The following is a 20,797-nucleotide window of genomic DNA, read 5'->3' on the forward strand; positions in this document are numbered from 1 at the left end:
CTGAAGCCAGTAAATAGAGCTTCTTAAAGTGAATAAAGACAGCGATTAAGAACTAGTGATTGAGTACAGAGAGGAGAGAACAGATGAAAGATCAAGCTGAAAAAGGTTAATCCCTGAATTGAAAAGGAAATTTCAAAGGGAGTGAATATAGAAGCTGCCAAGATAAAGGAGCTTGCAGTGTAGGAAAAGTGGCAGTTGGCAGCTCTCACGCCAAAGGAAGCAAATGTCTGAGACAAAAATGAAGGCAAAAAAAGACATTCATTGGGCTGCCTAAAGATGAAGACACTGAAGCAATAAGCCGGGGAATTTTAGGTATGTACTGGAGAATATTCCAAGGGATATTCAGAAAAAGAAATCGAGAAAATTGCTGGTGACCAAAACTGGTATATTCTGGTGGCAGTTTCTACATGGTAGGAAGTTAGACACCCACAGTAATACCAGAGACTCTATCCAAGGGTCTTTGAAAAGGTTCTTTAAATACAAATTTGATAGCGTTCCAGAGATCAAGCAGTGTTTTTTTGCCAAAAAGTGAATGGCGTGTCTCCCGGAGGCGGGAGGCATTTTCTTTAGTATCTAACGGACAGAATTGTGGGAACTTAGGGCAGAAATGCCCATAAGAAAGGTTCAACGAAATTTGAAGTTTCAGAGGATACCTTTGAAAGCAAGGTAATGAATATATAAAATTTTACACTACTCCAAAGGATGACTTAGTCTGGAAAAATATAAGGCTTTCATTTTTACTCTTGCATAGGGAATCTTGGAATAAAAATTGTAGAGAAAAGTAAACACAAAACAAAACAAAAACAAATAACCAAAAAATAAAAAATCGTAAAAACCAGGCAATTAAAATTATGAACAATGTAGCATTTAGAAGGCTTTGAAAAATTGCATACTAATCCCACGCAATTAAACACCTATGGGAGAATACGTAAATTGCTCTCTGAGCCTGCCTGAAGCCGAACACCACAGCCGTGTAAACTCTGAGTGCAGTCAGTGGCTGCGGACACAAAACAAAGAGATTTGTTTGCAGCTTTGAGGATTTATACATTAGGATTTTGTTGTTGTTCTTTTGTTTTTATTTTCGGATTTTTTGCCTGTATATTTGTTTCATTTTTTAATCCAGAAAAGAACGGCCATATTGTGAAAGATTCAAGTTATATACTTTAGATCCCGAAGGGGGAAAAAAAGAAGGGGAGAGCGCATCAGTTGGGATTTTTGCTTCTTGGTTTTGATTTGGTTAGAGTTTGTTTTTTGTTTGAGTTTGTTTCAAATAACAAAATCAAGTAAACCTAGTGCAAGCAAGAAAGAAATTATTGGAAGGTAATGGAGTAGCTCTTGGAATGAAGGAGTAACTAAAGAACCAAGCCCAGAAAAGGCCAAATCTAGAGGTATTCTGTGGACCCAGGTGGCAGGGTTTACAAAATTATCTTTCCAGGGAACACCACTGTGATGAATCAACGCCAATATTGTTGTTTCCAGCTTTGGCACCCTTCACTCAAGTTACAAAGTCATAAAGAATGTTCGACTGGCCTATCCAGGATTTCCTGCCCAACTTTGGGTTAGGAAAAAAGTAGAGCCTCTTACTCGTCAGTTTCAAAGATTGCGCACAGGACGGGAGATGTTATATCCCGAGAGGAAACTGGAGTGCTAGTATCAGAAGAAGGGGGAGTGACTGCCAGGTGCTTAAAACTAGACTACTTTAAGCATAATATGCTTAGTTATTGTTAGTTGCCATCGATTCAGCTCCATGTCATGGTGACCCCGCCTGTCACAGAGTAGAACTACTCCATAGGGTTTTGTTGGCTGTAATCTTCTCCAGGCATTTTCTTCTGCAGTACCACCTGGTGGGTTTGAGCCACCAACCTTTAGGTTAGCAGTCGAGTGCACACCATTGGAGCTATCTAGGGATCTTTGCTTATATAGTAACCATTCTTAAAAGGGATGCTTCTATGAACTGTTAAAAGATCCTGCTTATATTTCTTAAGAATTTTTTTCTTTTACATTTTATCCAGAAATCATAGTAATGAGTTGTATTTTTATTTAGCTGAGAATTGTGTGTGTGTGCTTAAAAATTATAATAATTTGCATTGAAATCAGAAGGAATCTTTTATTCCCAAAGATCTGCAGGTGTGCTAAGAATTCTGATTCCTGATTATTCATCAGGGAATGATAATCATAATATCAAACACTTATATAATGCTTATGATGTTCCAGGCACTATCTGAAACTTAACAATTTTTTTAACAGGGAAGAAGTCAATGGGCTATATGTGGCAATTCATTTTTTTAAAACTATTTATATTGATTTTGTCATTGATCCATTTCTTGTCTTTGAAGTTGGTCTCAGTTGATCTGAAGATCCCCAAGTTGATCAAAAGTTATATTCAAACAGTCTATGCCTTGTACGTATTTTTACCAAGGATGAAAACAATCTTACCTTATCAGGAATGGTTTGATTGTGCATCTAATCAACAAATATAGAATAAGTGTACTACATAGTGATTGTCCAATGTGTTGATCTAAGAACTCCTAGTAGAATACAGGAATGCCTCTTCCCACCCCACAATCCTGGTAGTGTACGAAGGGATAGGGTGATAGCTTTAACCTAGGAATCAAGCTCCAAGTGGCAAATTACAAACACAAATCTATAGTATAAGGCTGTTTCTTTGACTTTAAAAGAAGGATAAAACTTTTCTTTCCCATTCTCAGCAAACAGAGTAAAATTACCAGTCCTTGGGCAACCTCCTATTCTCCTTGGTTTCACACTTCTGTTCCAACACCTTGAAATATATCTATGGCTTGAGAATACAGCTCCAGCCTTCTTTTTTATTTGAAGCTTTCTTCCTTTCTTTAACATTCAGTAGTGCATTCTTTTTTTTTTTATTTTGTTTCGTTTGCCACTTGTTTGCCTCTTTTTTTAATAATTTTTATTGAGCTTTAAACGAACGTTTACAAATTAAGTCAGTCTGTCACAGATAAGCTTATACACACCTTACTCCATACTCCCACTTACTCTCCCCCTAATGAGTCAACCCGTTCCCTCCTTCCAGTCTCTCCTTTCGTGACAATTTTGCCTGTTTCTAACCCTCTCTACCCTCCTATCTCCCCTCCAGACAGAAGATGCCGACACAGTCTCGAGTGTCCACCTGACACAAGTAGCTCACTCTTCGTCAGCATCTCTCTCCAACCCATTGGCCAGTCCCTTCCATGTCTGATACGTTGTCTTCTGGAATGGTTCCTGTCCTGAGCCAATAGAAGGTTTGGGGACCATGACCGCCGGGATTCCTCTAGTCTCAGTCAGACATTAAGTATGGTCTTTTTATGAGAATTTGGGGTCTGCATCCCACTGATCTCCTGCTCCCTCAGAGGTTCTCTGTTGTGCTCCCTGTCAGGGCAGTCATCGGTTGTAGCCGGGCACCATCTAGTTCTTCTGGTCTCACGATGATGTAAGTCTCTGGTTCATGTGGCCCTTTCTGTCTCATGGGCTCATAGTTATCTTGTGACCTTGGTGTTCTTCATTCTCCTTTGATCCAGGTGGGTTGAGATCAATTGATACATCTTAGATGGCAGCTTGTTAGCATTTAAGATCCCAGATGCCACACTTCAAAATGGAATGCAAAATGTTTTCATAATAGAATTATTTTGCCAATTGACTTAGAAGTCCCCTTAGGCCATAGTCCCCACACCCCCGCCCTTGCTCCGCTGACCTTTGAAGCATTCAGTTTAACCCGGAAACTTCTTTGCTTTTGGTCCAGTCCAGTTGAGCTGACCTTCCGTGTATTGAGTATTGTCCTTCCCTTCACCTAAAGTAGTTATCTACTAACTAATCAGTAAATAACCCTCTCCCACCCTCCCTCCCTCCCCGCCTCGTAACCACAAAAGTATGTGTTCTTCTCAGTTTATACTATTTCTCAAGATCTTATAATAGTGGTCTTATACAATATTTGTCCTTTTGCCTCTGACTAATTTTACTCAGCATAATGCCTTCCAGGTTCCTCCATGTTACGAAATGTTTCACAGATATGTCACTGTTCTTTATCGATGCGTAGTATTCCATTGTGTGAATATACCACAATTTATTTAACCATTCATCCGTTGATGGACACCTTGGTTGCTTCCAGCTTTTTGCTATTGTAAACAGAGCTGCAATAAACATGGGTGTGCATATATCTGTTCGTGTGAAGGCTCTTATTTCTCTAGGGTATATTGCGAGGAGTGGGATTTCTGGGTTGTATGGTAGTTCTATTTTTAAATTTTTAAGAAAACGCCAGATAGATTTCCAAAGTGGTTGTACCATTTTACATTCCCACCAGCAGTGTATAAGAGTTCCAATCTCTCCACAGCCTCTCCAACATTTATTATTTTGTGTTTTTGGATTAATGCCAGCCTTGTTGGAGTGAGATGGAATCTCATTGTAGTTTTAATTTGCATTTCTCTAATGGCTAATGATCAAGAGCATTTTCTCATGTATCTGCTAGCTGCCTGAATATCTTCTTTAGTGAAGTGCGTGTTCATATCCTTTGCCCACTTTTTGATTGGGTTGTTTGTCTTTTTGTGGTTGAGTTTTAACAGAATCATATAGATTTTAGAGATCAGGCGCTGGTTGGAGATGTCATAGCTGAAAATTCTTTCCTAATCTGTAGGTGGTCTTTTTACTCTTTTGGTGAACTCTTTGGATGAGCATAGGTGTTTGATTTTTAGGAGCTCCCAGTTATCTGGTTTCTCTTTGTCATTTTTGGTAATGTTTTGTATTCTGTTTATGCCTTGTATTAGGGCTCCTAACGTTGTCCCTATTTTTTCTTCCATGATCTTTATCGTTTTAGTCTTTATGTTTAGGTCTTCGATTCACTTGGAGTTAGTTTTTATGCATGGTGTGAGGTATGGGCCCTGTTTCATTTTTTTGCAAATGGATATCCAGTTATGCCAGCACCATTTGTTTAAAAGACTATCTTTTCCCCAGTTAACTGACACAGGGCCTTTGTCAAATATCAGCTACTCATATGTGGATGGATTTATATCTGGGTTCTCAGTTCTGTTCCATTGGTCTATGTGCCTGTTGTTGTACCACTACCAGGCTGTTTTGACTACTGTGGCTGTATAATATGTTCTAAAATCAGGTAGAGTGAGGCCTCCCACTTTCTTCTTCTTTTTCAGTAATGTTTTACTTATCCGGGGCTTCTTTCCCTTCCATACGAAGTTGGTGATTTGTTTTTCCATCACATGAAAAAATATCATTGGAATTTGGATCGGAAGTGCATTGTATATATAGATGGCTTTTGGTAGAATAGATATTTTTACTATGTTAAGTCTTTCTCTCCATGAGCAAGGTATGTTTTTCCACTTATGTAGGTCCCTTTTACTTTCTTGCAGTAGTACGTTGTAGTTTTCTTTGTATAGGTCTTTTACATCTTTGGTAAGATTTATTCCTAAGTATTTTATCTTCTTGGGGGCTACTGTGAATGGTATGGATTTGGTGATTTCCTCTTCGGTGTTCTTTTTGTTGATGTAGAGGAATCCAAGTGATTTTTGTATGTTATCTTATAACCTGAGACTCTGCCAAACTCTTCAATTAGTTTCAGTAGTTTTCTGGAGGATTCCTTAGGGTTTTCTGTGTATAAGATCATGTCATCTGCAAATAGAGATAATTTTACTTCCTCCTTGCCAATCCAGATGCCCTTTATTTCTTTGTCTAGCATAATTGCTCTGACTAGGACCTCTAGCACAATGTTGAATAAGAGCGGTGATAAAGAGCATCCTTGACTGGTTCCCGTTCTCAAGGGAAATGCTTTCAGGCTCTCTCCATTTAGAGTGATGTTGGCTGTTGCCTTTGTGTAGATGCCCTTTATTATGTTGAGGAATTTTCCTTCAATTCCTATTTTGGTGAGACTTTTTATCATAAATGGGTGTTGGACTTTGTCAAATGCCTTTTCTGTACCAATTGATAAGATCATGTGGTTTTTGTCTTTTGTTTTATTTATATGGTGGATTACATTAATGGTTTTTCTAATATTAAACCAGCCTTGCACACTTGGTATAAATCCCACTTGGTCATGGTGGATTATTTTTTTGATATGTTGTTGAATTCTATTGGCTAGAATTTTGTTGATGATTTTTGCATCTATGTTCATGAGGGATATAGGTCTATAATTTTCTTTTTTTGTGATGTCTTTACCAGGTTTTGGTATCAGGGATATGGTGGCTTCATAGAATGAGTTAGGTAGTATTCCATCATTTTCTATGCTTTGAAATACCTTTAGCAGTAGTGGTGTTAACTCTTCTCTGAAAGTTTGGTAGAACTCTGCAGTGAAGCTGTCCGGGCCAGGGCTTTTTTTTGTTGGGAGTTTTTTGATTACCGTTTCAATCTCTTTTTTTTGTTTTGGGTCTATTTAGTTGTTCTACTTCTGATTGTGTTAGTTTAAGTAGGTAGTGTTTTTCTAGGAATTCATGCATTTCTTCTAGGTTTTCAAATTTGTTAGAGTACAATTTTTTGTAATAATCTGATATGATTCTTTTAATTTCAGTTGGGTCTGTTGTGATGTGGCCCATCTCGTTTCTTACTCGAGTTATTTGTTTCCTTTCCTGTATTTCTTTAGTCAGTCTGGCCAATGGTTTATCAATTTTGTTAATTTTTTCAAAGAACCAGCTTTTGGCTTTGTTAATTCTTTCAATTGTTTTTCTGTTCTCTAATTCATTTACTTCAGCTCTGATTTTTATTATTTGTTTTCTTCTGGTGCCTGATGGATTCTTTTGTTGCTCACTTTCTATTTGTTCAAGTTGTAGGGACAGTTCTCTGCTTTTGGCTCTTTCTTCTTTTTGTATGTGTGCATTTGTCGATACAAATTGACCTCTGAGCACTGCTTTTGCTATGTCCCAGAGGTTTTGATAGGAAGTGTTTTCATTCTCGTTGCATTCTATGAATTTCTTTATTCCCTCCTTAATGTCTTCTATAACCCAGTCTTTTTTCAGCAGGGTATTGTTCAGTTTCCAAGTATTTGATTTCTTTTCCCTAATTTTTCTGTTATTGATTTCCACTTTTATGGCCTTGTGGTCTGAGAAGATGCTTTGTAATATTTTGATGTTTTGGATTCTGCAAAGGTTTGTTTTATGACCTAATATGTGGTCTATTCTAGAGAATGTTCCATGTGTGCTAGAAAAAAAAGTATACTTTGCAGCTGTTGGGTGGAGTGTTCTGTATAAGTCTATGAGGTCAAGTTGGTTGATTGTAGCAATTAGGCCTTCCGTGTCTCTATTGAGCTTCTTACTGGAAGTTCTGTCTTTCTCCGAAAGTGGTGTGTTGAAGTCTCCTACTATAATTGTGGAGGTGTCTATCTCACTTTTCAGTTCTGTTAAAGCTTGTTTTATGTATCTTGCAGCCCTGTCATAGGGTGCATAAATATTTAATATGGTTATATCTTCCTGGTCAATTGTCCCTTTAATTGTTATGTAGCGTCCTTCTTTATCCTTTGTGGTGGATTTAACTTTAAAGTCTATTTTGTCAGAAATTAATATTGCCACTCCTGCTCTTTTTTGCTTATTGTTTACTTGACATATTTTTTTCCATCCTTTGAGTTTTAGTTTGTTTGTGTCTCTAAGTCTAAGGTGTGTCTCTTGTAAGCAGCATATAGACGGATCATGTTTCTTTATCCAGTCTGAGACTCTCTCTTTATTGGTGTGTTTAGTCCATTTACATTCAGCGTAATTATAGATAAGTATGTGTTTAGTGCTGTCATTGTCATGGTTTTTCATGTGTGTTGTTGACAATTTCATTTTTCCACTTACTTTTTTGTGCGGAGACGTTTTTCTTTGGAAATTGTTTGTTCCTCATTTTCATAGTATTTGACTTTATCTTTACTGAGTCGTTATGTTTCTCTTGGTTTTTATTTTGAGTTATGGAGTTGTTATACCTCTTTGTGGTTACCTTAATATTTACCCCTATTTTTCTAAGTAAAAACCTAACTTGTATTGTCCTATATTGCCTTGTATCCCTCTCCGTATGGCAGTTCTATGCCACCTCTATTTAGTCCCTCTATTTGATTATTGTGATCTTTTACATAATGATTTCAATGATTCCCTGTTTTGAGCATTTTTTTCTTTTTAAAATTAATCTTAATTTGTGTTTGTGATTTCCCTATTTGAGTTGATATCAGGATGTTCTGTTCTGTGACCTTGTGTTGTGCTGGTATCTGATATTATTAGTTTTCTGACCAATTTCCTTTAGTATTTCTTGTAGCTTTGGTTTGGTTTTTGCAAATTCTCTAAGCTTGTGTTTATCTGTAAATGTTTTAATTTTGCCTTTATATTTTAGACAGAATTTTGCTGGATATATGATCCTTGGCTGGCAGTTTTTCTCCTTCAGTGCTCTCGATATGTCATCCCATTGCCTTCTTGACTGCATGGTTTCTGCTGAGTAGTCTGAACTTATTCTTATTGATTCTCCTTTGTAGGAGACCTTTCTTTTATCCCTGGCTGCTTTTAAAATTTTCTCTTTATCTTTGGTTTTGGCAAGTTTGATGATAATATGTCTTGGTGATTTTCTTTTTGGATCAATCTTAAATGGGGTTCGATGAGCATCTTGGATAGATATCCTTTTGTCTTTCATGATGTCAGGGAAGTTTTCTGCCAGCAGATCTTCAACTATTCTCTCTGTATTTTCTGTTATCCCTCCCTGCTCTGGGACTCCAATCACACGCAAGTTATTCTTCTTGATAGAGTCCCACGTGATTCTTAGGGTTTCTTCATTATTTTTAATTCTTTTATCTGATTTTTTTCCAGCTATATTGGTGTCAATTCCCTGGTCCTCCAGATCCCCCACCCTGCATTCCAACTGTTCGAGTCTGCTCCTCTGACTTCCTATTGCGTTGTCTAATTCTGTAGCCCCCAATTCTGTAATTTTATTATTAAAACTTTGGATTTCTCAATGCTGTCTCTCTATGGATTCTTGCAGCTTATTAATTTTTCCACTATGTTCTTGAATAATCTTTTTGATTTCTTCAACTGCTTTATCAGTGTGTTCCTTGGCCTTTTCTGTAGATTGCCTTATTTCATTTCTGAGGTCATCCCTGATGTCTTGAAGCAGTCTGTAAATTAGTTTTTTATATTCTGTATCTGGCAATTCCAGGATTGTATCTTCATTTGGGAAAGATTTTGATTCTTTAGTTTGGGGAGTTGTAGAAGCAATCATTGTCTGCTTCTTTATGTGGTTTGATATCGACTGCTGTCTCTGAGCCATCTATAAGATATTGTAGTGATTTATTCTATATTTGCTCACTGAGTCTTATCTTGTTTTGTTTTCTTTCAATATACATAGATGGGCTACTAGATTGCGCTGCCTTGATTGTTGTAGCCCTTGAATCACTTATGTCCTATTACCAGCTGTTTGGGCTGTTACCAGATATATAAGCCTAAGAGTCTGTTCACTATTCTTGAGCAGAATCTGATTTTGGGTCACCAAGTGTGTGGTGCAGACTGTCACCTATCCACCTAGAGAAGTAGTTGTGATAGTTGTGTGCACCAGATTCTAGTAGTGGCAGGGTTTCACACTCCGGGGTGGGGGGCAGGATGCTGACAGGCTTCCCCCAAGTGCCAATGAGGTAGGTGTGTCTCTATTCCTAAAGCACTTTGGTGGGTGGGCTCTGCAGCTGTACCTTAGGCCCCCAATGCAAGTACCTCTACAGATTGGTAGGTGTCACCCTCCTTAGACCCCTAAGGCAGGAGGCTAGGTGGTCTGGAGGGAGCTTCAGCCCTCAGTTCCCTGTTGTGGGTCAGTGAGGGCTCTGTTGAATATGCAGAGATATCAGACCTGGGAAACTTGTCTTGCCAGTAATCCGCTAAAACAATTACAGTCAGATCCCTATCAGAAATGTCTTTGTGTTATAATAGCCACCTTGTTCCCTGTAGGGATGAAAGCCCAAGACTGTGGATCACATATGTTTGGCTGGAGCTGGTTCTGTGTTTTTAGTCCAATTAGGGAAGGATTTTTGGTCCCTGGGTTTTTTGTAGCTGCTTCGCTCAGGCCAGGAGAATGGGTTAGGAAAAGATCAAAAAAAAAAAAAAAAAAGGAAAGAAATATATAGACAAAGTTACTCATCCTGCTTGGGATGACTGTGTTATCTGAGATTCCCAAGGGTCGCATTGGCTGTGTGTGCTGGCTGGGTAGAGATTGCCCCCGAGGGTCAGGCCCGCTTCCCGGGCTTGCGCTGTCTCAGAAGCCGTGGTCAGTTCCTCCACTCCCAGTCCAAAGCCCAGCACCAAGTTTCTCCGGCTGGGATGCCACTCTCCAGGCTCCAAAACCAGTCGCTGCCTCCTGGTGACTTCTCCTCCTGTCAGCCACATCACTGCGCTGTCTGCGTGCACTGGCTGGGCTTCCCCCAAGGTCACTTCTGGGGGCTAGGGTTGTGTCCCATGTTTGTGCCGTCTCAGGATGCCATGGTCAGCTCCCCTGTGCCCAGTCCAAAGCCTGGCACCAAGTTTTCCTGACTGGGATGCTGGCTCCAGGCTCCAAAAACAGTCGCTGCTTCCCCGTGGTTGTTCGTTCTCAGTCTCTGTCACTCAGGTCATCTCTATATCTGTGTTTGATGGTCAGGGTTCATAGGTTGTCAAGTATGTGATCGATTCACTTGTTTTTCCAAGTCTTTGTTGCAGGAGGGATCCGAGGTAGCTTCTACCTAGTCAGCCATCTTGGCCCCGCCTCCCAGTAGTGCATTCTTAAAGAATGACTGAAGGTAGTTTCTTAATGCAAAATGGAATCATCTACATTCCAAGTTTTATCAAATAGTATAAAGATTCTGCTGTTTTTAATGGTTAATTCTTTAAATTCATTGTGTTATGCTATTTGAAATTATTAAAACATTTTGCTGAAAAAGTTTAATTTTTTATTTAATATTATAATTTACTTTATGCTATAAATTAATTGCTATCTCTGGTGAGAACTATAGCTATAGTAACACCACTGCAGGTTCTTTAAAAATAGACTGTATTGATTAACAAAAAACAAAAACAAAAAAAAAAAACAGTTCAAGACATGTTGGGTATCCAATTGAATTTGGTTATAAGCAAGAGGTGAAAAGGTTCCTGTCAACAGGATATCAATTTTGCTCCAGGAGGCAGTTTTTCTGACAGCTTCTGTATAAAGCAGGGGGTACCAGTAACTGCCCCTGTTGTTTAGTAATTGACCCCGACAGCAATGAAAAGATGAGGGAAAAGGTGTGCAGAAAGTTAACAAGAAGTACCTCAGGTAATAAAAAATGTCCAGGAAGTAGGAAAACTGTAAAGCATACAGTAGAAGGAACATTGTTTATGCTTAGCAGCCAATTCTTCCTGAGTTAGCTGAAAAAGATTCAGAGGACTAAAATGTATTGCACAGATGCCAACTTTGGGACACCATAAAAAGAGGCAAAACTGGGAGATTTCTTTCATGTAGTGGTGAAACCTGTATGGCAAAATTAATGACAGTTATTCCTTCGAGAGATATATGTTAAATACACCAAGAAGTATTTATTCACTCATTCACACCTGGTTCACAGATCCATTCACAGCACCTCACATATAGTAGGGAATCAGCAATAACTCACCATTCATTCATGTGACACATACAGCATTTATTAAGCACCTACTATATGCCGGTATGCAACTTTTTCTAGAAGACCTGTTAATACAACTATTATTCAAATTTATACACCAATCACTAATGCCAAAGATGAAGAAACTGAAAATTTTTACCAACTTCTGCAGTCTAAAATTGATCAAACATGCAATCAACATGCATTGGTAATTACTGGTGATTGGAATGCAAGAGTTGGAAACAAAGAAGAAGGACCAATGGTTAGAAAGTATGTCCTTGGTGACAGGAACAACACTGGAGATCGCATGATAGAATTTTGCAAATCCAACAACTTACTCATCTGAAACACCTTTTTTCAACAATATAAATGACAACTGTACATATGGACCTTGCCAGATGGAATACACAGGAGTTAAACTGACTACATCTATGGAAAGAGTTGATGGAGAACATGGCCAAGGGCTTACTGAGGAACACCATCAATTACTCAAATGCAAGTTCAAGTTGAAGCTGAGGAAAATTAAAACAAGTCCACGAGAACCAAAGTATGACCTTGAATATGTCCCACCTGAATTTAGAGACTAATGCTTGAAGACCAGAGGAGTTATGGTATGATATCATATGTGAAGAAAACAAAAAGTCATTAAAAAGACAAGAAAAGACCAAAATGGATGTCAGAATAGACTCTGAAATTTGCCCTTGAACATAGAGTAGCTAAAGTGAATGGAAGAAATGAAGTAAAACAGCTGAACAGAAGATTTCAAAGGGTGGCTCAAGAAGACAAAGTAAAGTATTATAATGAAAGGTGTAAAGACCTGGAGTTAGAAAACAAAAAGAGAACATGCTCGGCATTTCTCAAGCTGAAAGAACTGAAGAAAAAAATCCAAGCTTCAATTTGCCACATTGAAGGATTCTATAGGCAAAATGTTGAACAATGCAGAAAGCATCAAGAGAAGATGGAAGGCATACACAGAGTCACTGTATCAAAAAGCATTGGTCAATGGTCAACCATTTCAGGAGGCAGCGTATGATCAAGAACCGATGGTATTAGAGGAAGAAGTCCAAGCTGCACTAAAGACATTGGCGAAAAACAAGGATCCAGGATTTGACAGAATCCAACTGAGATGTTTCACCAAAAGGTTGCAATGCTGGAAGCGCTCACTCATCTATGCCCCAAAAATTTGGAAGACAGTTACCTGGCCAACCAAGTGGAAGAGATCCCATATTTATGTCCATTCCAAAGAAAGGTGATCCAACAGACTGCAGAAATTATCAAACAATATTATTAATATCACACACAAGTAAAATTTTGCTGAAGAGCATTCAAAAACTGTTACAGCAGTACATTGACAGGGAATTGCCAAAAATTCAAGCTGGGTTCAGGAGACGTGCAACGAGGGATATCATTGGTGATGTCCGATGGATCTTGGCTTAAAGCAGAGAATACCAGAAAGATGTTTACCTGTGTTTTATTGCCTATACAAAGGCGTTTGACTGTGTGGATCATGACAAGTTATAGATAACATTGGGAGGAATGGAAATTCTAGAACATATAATTATGCTCATGAGGAATCTGTGCATAGATAAGAGGCAGTCATTCAAACAGAACAAGGGAGATACTGCATGGCTTAAAATCAGAAAAGGTGTGTGTCAGCGTTATATCCTTTCACCATACTTATTCATTCTGTATGCTGTGCAAATACTCTAAGAAGCTAGCCTGTATGAAGAAAAACACAGCATCAGGATTAGAGGAAAAGACTCATTAACAATCTGCAGTATGCAAATGACATACCCATTCTTGCTGAAAGCAAAGAGGACTTGAGGCACTTACTGATGAAAATCAAAGACTACAGCCTTCAGTACGGATTTTACCTCAATATAAAGAAAACAAAATCCTCATACCCGGACTAATAAGCAACATCATGATAAATGGAAAAAATATTGAAGTTAAAAATTTCACTTTACTTGGATCCATTGTCAATGCCCGTGAAAACAGCAGCCAAGAATTCAAAAGACGCATTGCATTGGGCAAATCTGCTGCAAAAGACCTCTTTAAAGTGTTAAAAAGCAGAGATGTCACCTTGAGGTCTAAGGTATACCTGACCCAAGGTGTGTTATTTTCAGTCACCTCATATACATGGGAAAGCTGGACAAAGAACAAGGAAGACCGAAGAAGAATTGATGCATTTGGATTATGGTGTTTTGAAGGATATTGAATATACCATGGACTGCCAGAAAAACAAACAAATCTGTCTTGGAAGAAGTACAGCCAGAATGCTCCTTAGATGGGAGGATGGTGAGACTTTGTCTCACATACTTTGGACACATTACCAGGAAGGACCAGACCCTGGAGAAGGACATCATGCTTGGTAAAGCAGAGGGTCAGCAAAAAAGAGGAAGACCCTCAACAAGGTGGATTGACACAGTGACTGGGACAATTGACTGAAATATGGCAACAATTGTGAGGATAGCTCAAGACCAGGCCGTATTTGTTCTGCTGTCCATAGGTTTGCTATGACTTGGAACTGTCTCAATGGCACCTAACAACAACAACAACATATTCTGGTATAATAGTTAACGTACTCATCTGCTAACAAAAGGTTGCAGGTTTGAGTCCACCCAAAGGTGCCTCAGAAGAAAGGCCTGTCAATGTACTGCTGAAAAATTAGCCATTGAAAAATCCATGGATCACAATTCCACTCTGACACGCATGGGGTTTGTTTTGTTTTGTTTATATTCTGGTGATGAAGTTACAGCAGTGAAGAAAACAAATCCCCCTGTGCAGCTTGCATTCCAGTATCACCAAGATGATTACATTCTCTAGCTCCACACTTAGAGAATCGGTCAGCATAAAATGTAGTCATCAAGTGCCCAAAGTTTGGACCCAGATGACCCAGCTTTGAAAGTGTGCTCTATCACCTACTAGCAGCGTAACCTTTGGGAAAGCTTCTTAACCATTTTGTGCCTCAGTTTCTTCATCAATAAAATGAGAATATAATTGATTTATATATATATAAAATGCTTAGATTTCTTGGCACTAATAAGCACTATATAAGTGTCAAGCATTATTCTTTTTAAGAGAAATTGATCTAATTGCACTTGTGGGTAACTAGTCTAATTACAGAGTAAAGGGTGGAAATCAGGAAAATCAAGACAACAAAAAAAGATGCCAGATGCAAATAAATTACTGATGTTTGTATTATTTGTTCAAAGACATTTGTGGTTGGTAAGAGAAAGCATAACCCAGAGGTTAAGCTACGTACATCTCTGACCATTTCCTCATCTCTGAGGAAGGGATGATAAAGGACCTCCCTTCATAGATGTTCTGTGAGCATCTGTGAGTAAGTGATTTGTGCAAAGTGTTTGGCATAAGACCTAGCTGAGAGTGAGGATTTATCAAATAGTGGCTCTACATTGTTACCAGATTCTATTGAATTGATAGCATTTATTTAGATAATAAATGCTATCTCATCTCAATTCAAAAAAGGGTTTAAAAAACTTTCAAAGGGAGAGTTTCTACAAGCCATTAAGCATTGGTCTCATAGAAAGAAACCATTGTGGCTCTCAGTCGAGTCATGTATATGAAAGTTTACTATTGTTCCAGTGAAGAGGAGATCCTTCCAGTTAAGCTTGCTCAGTCTGTAGACACATGATCCGCAGGCCCAGAAAGAACTAAGATTTATCTGACCAAGTGTAACTAAACTTCCATATAACAAAAAACCAAACCAAACCCATAGCCACTGAGTCCATTCTGACTGACTCATTGTGACCCTATGGGACAGAGTAGAACTGACCCATAAGGTTTCTAAGGAGTGGCTGGTGGATTTGAACTGCTGACCTTTTGGTTAGCAGCTGAGCACTGAGCCACCAGGGCCTCCAAATCTTCTATATACATACTTGGTAATTGCATCTGGATATAGTTACAATGCTCTTTATTGCTAAATTTTTTGAAATGTTACCTTGTGCTTATAAATGAAATAGGCTTCTATTTTTAACTGTCCATATTTAGTTTGGGTAATGAGATTATAATTGGCCTTGTAAAATGAGTTAAACTTCTTATTTTCTATAGTCTAGAACAATCTGTTAAAAAAACAAAAGGGGGGGTGGAGTAGTATTCTCTATCCCTTGAGTTGCAGATTTCACTCCCGCAAAACGATCTAGGCCTAGTATTTCTTTTGTTTGTTTGCTTATGAATTCCATTTCTTTAATTATTATTTGTCTAATCAGAATTCCTATTTCTTCTTGTGCCAGTATTGGTATTTTTCTATTTGTGCAGAAATAAAACCATTTATTTCATCAAGTTTTTCAAATTTATTAACATAAAATTTTTCAAAGTATTCATTTCTAATTTATTTATGTTAAATGAACAGTTATTTATCCTTTTTGATGCTTAATTTACAATTTCAGTTTATTTTTATTGATTACCATTGCTTTGGTATTTTTGAAACTTGTAGTGTTATTAATCATCTCAAATATTTGCTCTCATTTTCAATGATTTCTGTCCTTACCTTAATTTAGGTAGTTTTCCCTTCTTATTTCTTTAGCTTTCTACCAAGCTTCTTTTTCCAGTTTCTTGAATGAAATAATTTTTCAATTAATTTTCTGAAAACTGTGCAAAGTTGCAAATTTCCTTCTAAATACAACTTTAAACACATACCACAAAATTTGGCATACAGTACTCTCAGCGTCGCTTAGTTCTAAATGTTTAGCTTTCCTTCATAATTCCTTCCTAATTTCTCCGTAACCCCAGAGTTAATTTAGTTCCTGGACATATTTAAAATATACTGTTTTGCTATTGAATGGACAGGCCTAGAGCTAATTTTGATGGTAAACTGCAGTTTTTGATTACAATAATTCTGGTTGTGTTCTAAAATTAAATCTCTAGAATATTTGTATTCACAAAACTAAACTTTACTACTAAGAGAATGTCATATACTTTAAGAAAAAATACATAACAACCATGGTGTAATTTCTAAACATTTACATAAATATAGGTAATTAATGGAGCCCTGGTGACTCAGTGGTTAAGAGCTCGGCTACTAAACAAAAGGTTGGCAGTTCAAATCTACTAGCCACTCCTTGGAAACCCTATGGGACAGCTCTACTCTGTGCTATAGTGTCACTGTGAGTGGGAATCAACTCAATGGCAATGGGTTTGTTTTTTAGGGTTTTTTTTAGGTAATTAATTGAAAGATAATTTTCCCTTTTCTGGATGGAAACGTCTAATGTTTTCACACCAGTTTAGAACAGGATTCTAAAATACTTTGATGAATATGAAATTGATAGACCATATTGTTTTGGTGAGAAGAACAATTTGAGTTTCAGAGGGTAAGAATTTGACCATGCAAATCTGTTATATATTTGTGATCAAATTCACAAGGAGGCGTGAATGTAAAAGAGGAAGAACCTTGAAGACACTTGTAAAAAATCCAAGCACTGACTCATCTTTTTAGCCACAGTCTGCAAAAGTTTACAAGGTCAAGATTGTTCTTTATGAATTATAACTCTGTTCAAGGTTTCTTTTTTTTTTTCTTTTAAGAATCCATTTATTTAGATTTTTATAATACTAATTTTAATGCCAAGAAAATCACACTTTTTAATACCCCAATACCAAACAAGTGAGAATATTGTTCTAATGCCAATGGGACTTTTGGTCATCGCATCCTGGTAGATACTGTGCTTACTAACAGATTACTAAAAGTAAACAAAGAAAATTGTAAGAAAAAAATTTAAAAATAAATCAATGAGGGGTTTAAATTTATCAAACTTTTGCACCAGTATATATATATATATCTCAAGAGATGCCATTTTTTACCAGATGACTACCCTGATACATTTGTAAACAATGAAGATTTATTTGTACCAGGAAACAAAACACAACATTTTCCTTTAAAAAGTTTTTATGTCCTATTGAATTCCATCTGAAAGCAAAATTATATTACAGTCTCAATAAGCTAATAAATAAATGGATATATCAGCTGGGAAATATTCATTGATCTGATATGGTTTAAATGTACTAAAAATTTTAATCATGGCTTTGGTGAGGACAGTCAACATTGTGCCAATTTTCTACAAGCAAATAAAAATATAATAGGTAAGGACGGCACTGAAAAAATGCAACTTGGCATGAAGATATGCTGGTACTCTTAGAACAAATTCCGAATCATTATATGTAGAGAAGAATTTATGGGAAATTTTCTAAAATCAGTTTCATGGCTTAAAGGAAAGCTCTGTTTCTCGCAATGGTTTATAACACCGAATGGAAAAATGCAGTTGATTTTACAATTAAATATATATGACGATGTACTACCTGTTTACTTGAAATTGTGTTAATGATTGTCTCTCCATCCCTATCCCCAACTTACTCCTGTAACTTTCTCTGTTTCACAGGAAAAAATTATGACCTCAGCATCTAAAGGAATTCTCCGCCCATTTTTAATCGTCTGCATTATCCTGGGCTGCTTCATGGCCTGTCTGCTCATTTACATCAAGCCCACCAACAGCTGGATCTTCAGCCCAATGGAGTCAGCCAGCTCAGTGCTGAAAATGAAAAATTTCTTCTCCACCAAAACTGACTATTTTAATGAAACTACTATTCTGATTTGGGTGTGGCCATTTGGGCAGACCTTTGATCTTACATCCTGTCAAGCAATGTTCAACATCCAGGGATGCCATCTCACAACTGACCGTTCCTTCTACAACAAATCCCATGCTGTCCTGATCCATCATCGAGATATTAGTTGGGATCTGACTAATTTACCTCAGCAGGCTAGGCCCCCATTCCAGAAATGGATTTGGATGAATTTGGAATCACCAACTCACACTCCCCAAAAGAGTGGTATCGAGCACCTATTCAACCTGACTCTGACTTACCGCCGAGACTCAGATATCCAAGTGCCTTATGGCTTCTTGACGGTGAGCACAAACCCCTTTGTGTTTGAAGTGCCAAGCAAAGAGAAGTTGGTGTGTTGGGTTGTAAGTAACTGGAACCCTGAGCATGCCAGAGTCAAGTATTACAATGAACTAAGCAAAAGCATTGAAATCCATACCTATGGGCAAGCATTTGGAGAGTATGTGAATGATAAAAATTTGATTCCTACCATATCTACTTGCAAATTTTATCTTTCCTTTGAAAACTCAATTCACAAAGATTACATCACTGAAAAGCTCTACAATGCTTTTCTGGCTGGCTCTGTACCTGTTGTGCTGGGGCCATCTAGGGAAAACTACGAGAATTATATTCCAGCAGATTCATTCATTCATGTGGAAGATTATAACTCTCCCAGTGAGCTAGCAAGGTACCTGAAGGAAGTTGACAAAAACAATAAGTTATACCTTAGTTACTTTAACTGGAGGAAGGACTTCACTGTGAATCTTCCACGATTTTGGGAATCACATGCATGCTTGGCTTGTGATCATGTAAAAAGGCATCAAGAGTATAAGTCTGTTGGTAACTTGGAGAAATGGTTTTGGAATTAAACTTTTCCATAATTTTCACACTTGCTAAAATATTTTGTTGAGATGTGATCCAAATTTTCAGGATAAGAAGAAAGCATTCTGCTTTTCTGTCACAACTTATTTTTACCACCCTCTGTTGGATTAACATGTATATTTTGATGGAGATTTTTAAGAGCTCAGCATTAGCAATCATTCCATTTGGTTTTAAATTATCCTGTATATACCTAATTATGTGTATTGAAAATAATTTATTCTTCGCTATCATTTTTAAACATTGTTTTTCCCTCACATTTTTGTAGTTGTCTGTAACCTAAGTTTGTGATTTGATTCTTGTGTTTCTACATTGATCATATCTTTATTATGGGAAATGAAGATGAACTTCTTAAAATACCACAAAGGATTTTCACTAAATACTATAATCTCTGGTTTCAAGTTGGCATAATATAACAAAGGAAGAGTGTATAGTAATTGAATTCTAACCTCTTTGACTTCAAAGTTGAACAGAGTATATAACTGTCTCTATTTGCTTTATTTCTTACTTCTTTGCTACATTTATGAAGGCAGAATTATTCATGTAGTGAATAAGAAAGACAGTGAAGCATAACTATTCTATTCAGGAAGGTATTAAACTTCCCATTTATTTTAATTAAGCTGACTTGCAAGTATAGGCATTTATTCTCATGATCTTAAGATAAAATATTTGAATATTTTTAAATATCCAATTTGTTGAGATTTTCAATACCTGAGAAATAATCCTAATAATGCTTAAGGAAAACTAAGAATCTCTTCCTGATTCTGATGATACTCATTGTTATAATAAATAATTTCCTCAAATACCAACAAAAAAATAGTATCTATAGATCCAAATCATGTTTATGAATGATACTATTTATGTCCAATTTTTAATAACATATCAATTTAAAATATCTTTCTGAAGGCCCAATATTTTAAACAGCTTGATTTTTTTCATACAGAGAAGTAAATAGATATAACATTTGAGCAGTTTATCTTATCATCAAGAGAACCTAAATAAAATTATCATCAAGGTGTTAAATATAACATGTTAAATACAATAAAAAGGAGATCTATAGGAAACACACAGTGCCTGACACAGGGTAAGGTCTCAATGCATATTTGTTGAATGAATAAATGAATGGCATGGAAGGTCATGGAAATTTTTTGTTTGTTTCAATGAAATGACAGTTCTAGCCAATAGATACTAATTGGAGATGATGTTTTATATTCCATTTTAGTAATTATATATACACAGCACAGATGACCATGGATTTCATCGGACTTATAAAATGAAAATAAACCCATTAATACCCTACTTTTTAAGAGAATTCACCCCTGAACTTGCAGTTGCCACACACCGTTTCTCCTCTCTAAGGTTAGAGAAGGGGAGAGCTGGATATAAGAGAGTGTGAGTGAAATTGGTCCAGTTGCTACAAAAAGGTATCATGTTTGGAAAACTAGAGGGTCAGCAAAACAAAGGAAAACCCTTAACGAGATGGATTGACACAATAGCCTCCAAAATGGGCTCAAACATGTCAAAGATCATGCAAATGGACAGGATTCGGCAATGTTTCATTCTGTTATACATAAGGGCTCCATGAGTCAGAGCTAACTCGATGGCAGTTTACAACAGTAGGTGAAAAAAGATGGGATGCTAAGGATTGTTCAAGGAAAGCATTCCCCAGAAGAATCTTTAATGACTGTGCCATTCAGGCCAAAAGCCTATCAACAGAATTAGCATGTTCTGAAGACATCCATTTGGGTC

At 37.2% G+C, this 20,797-nt stretch overlaps 1 protein-coding gene across 1 annotated transcript in view; it reads left to right on the top strand.

Annotated features, from left to right (window-relative positions):
* Window positions 1-19,038, top strand: part of FUT9 (fucosyltransferase 9) — an 81,670-nt gene extending 62,632 nt beyond the window's left edge. Inside the window, exon 2 of the mRNA XM_049897543.1 lies at window positions 17,950-19,038. Coding sequence (XP_049753500.1) covers window positions 17,959-19,038 — 1,080 coding nt within the window. The 5' untranslated portion in view covers window positions 17,950-17,958. The remainder of the gene's footprint in view (window positions 1-17,949) is intronic.
* Window positions 19,039-20,797: the final 1,759 nt, after the last annotated feature.

Source organism: Elephas maximus, chromosome 1 (assembly GCF_024166365.1).
Source record: "Elephas maximus indicus isolate mEleMax1 chromosome 1, mEleMax1 primary haplotype, whole genome shotgun sequence".
Classification (NCBI taxonomy): Eukaryota; Metazoa; Chordata; class Mammalia; order Proboscidea; family Elephantidae; genus Elephas; species Elephas maximus.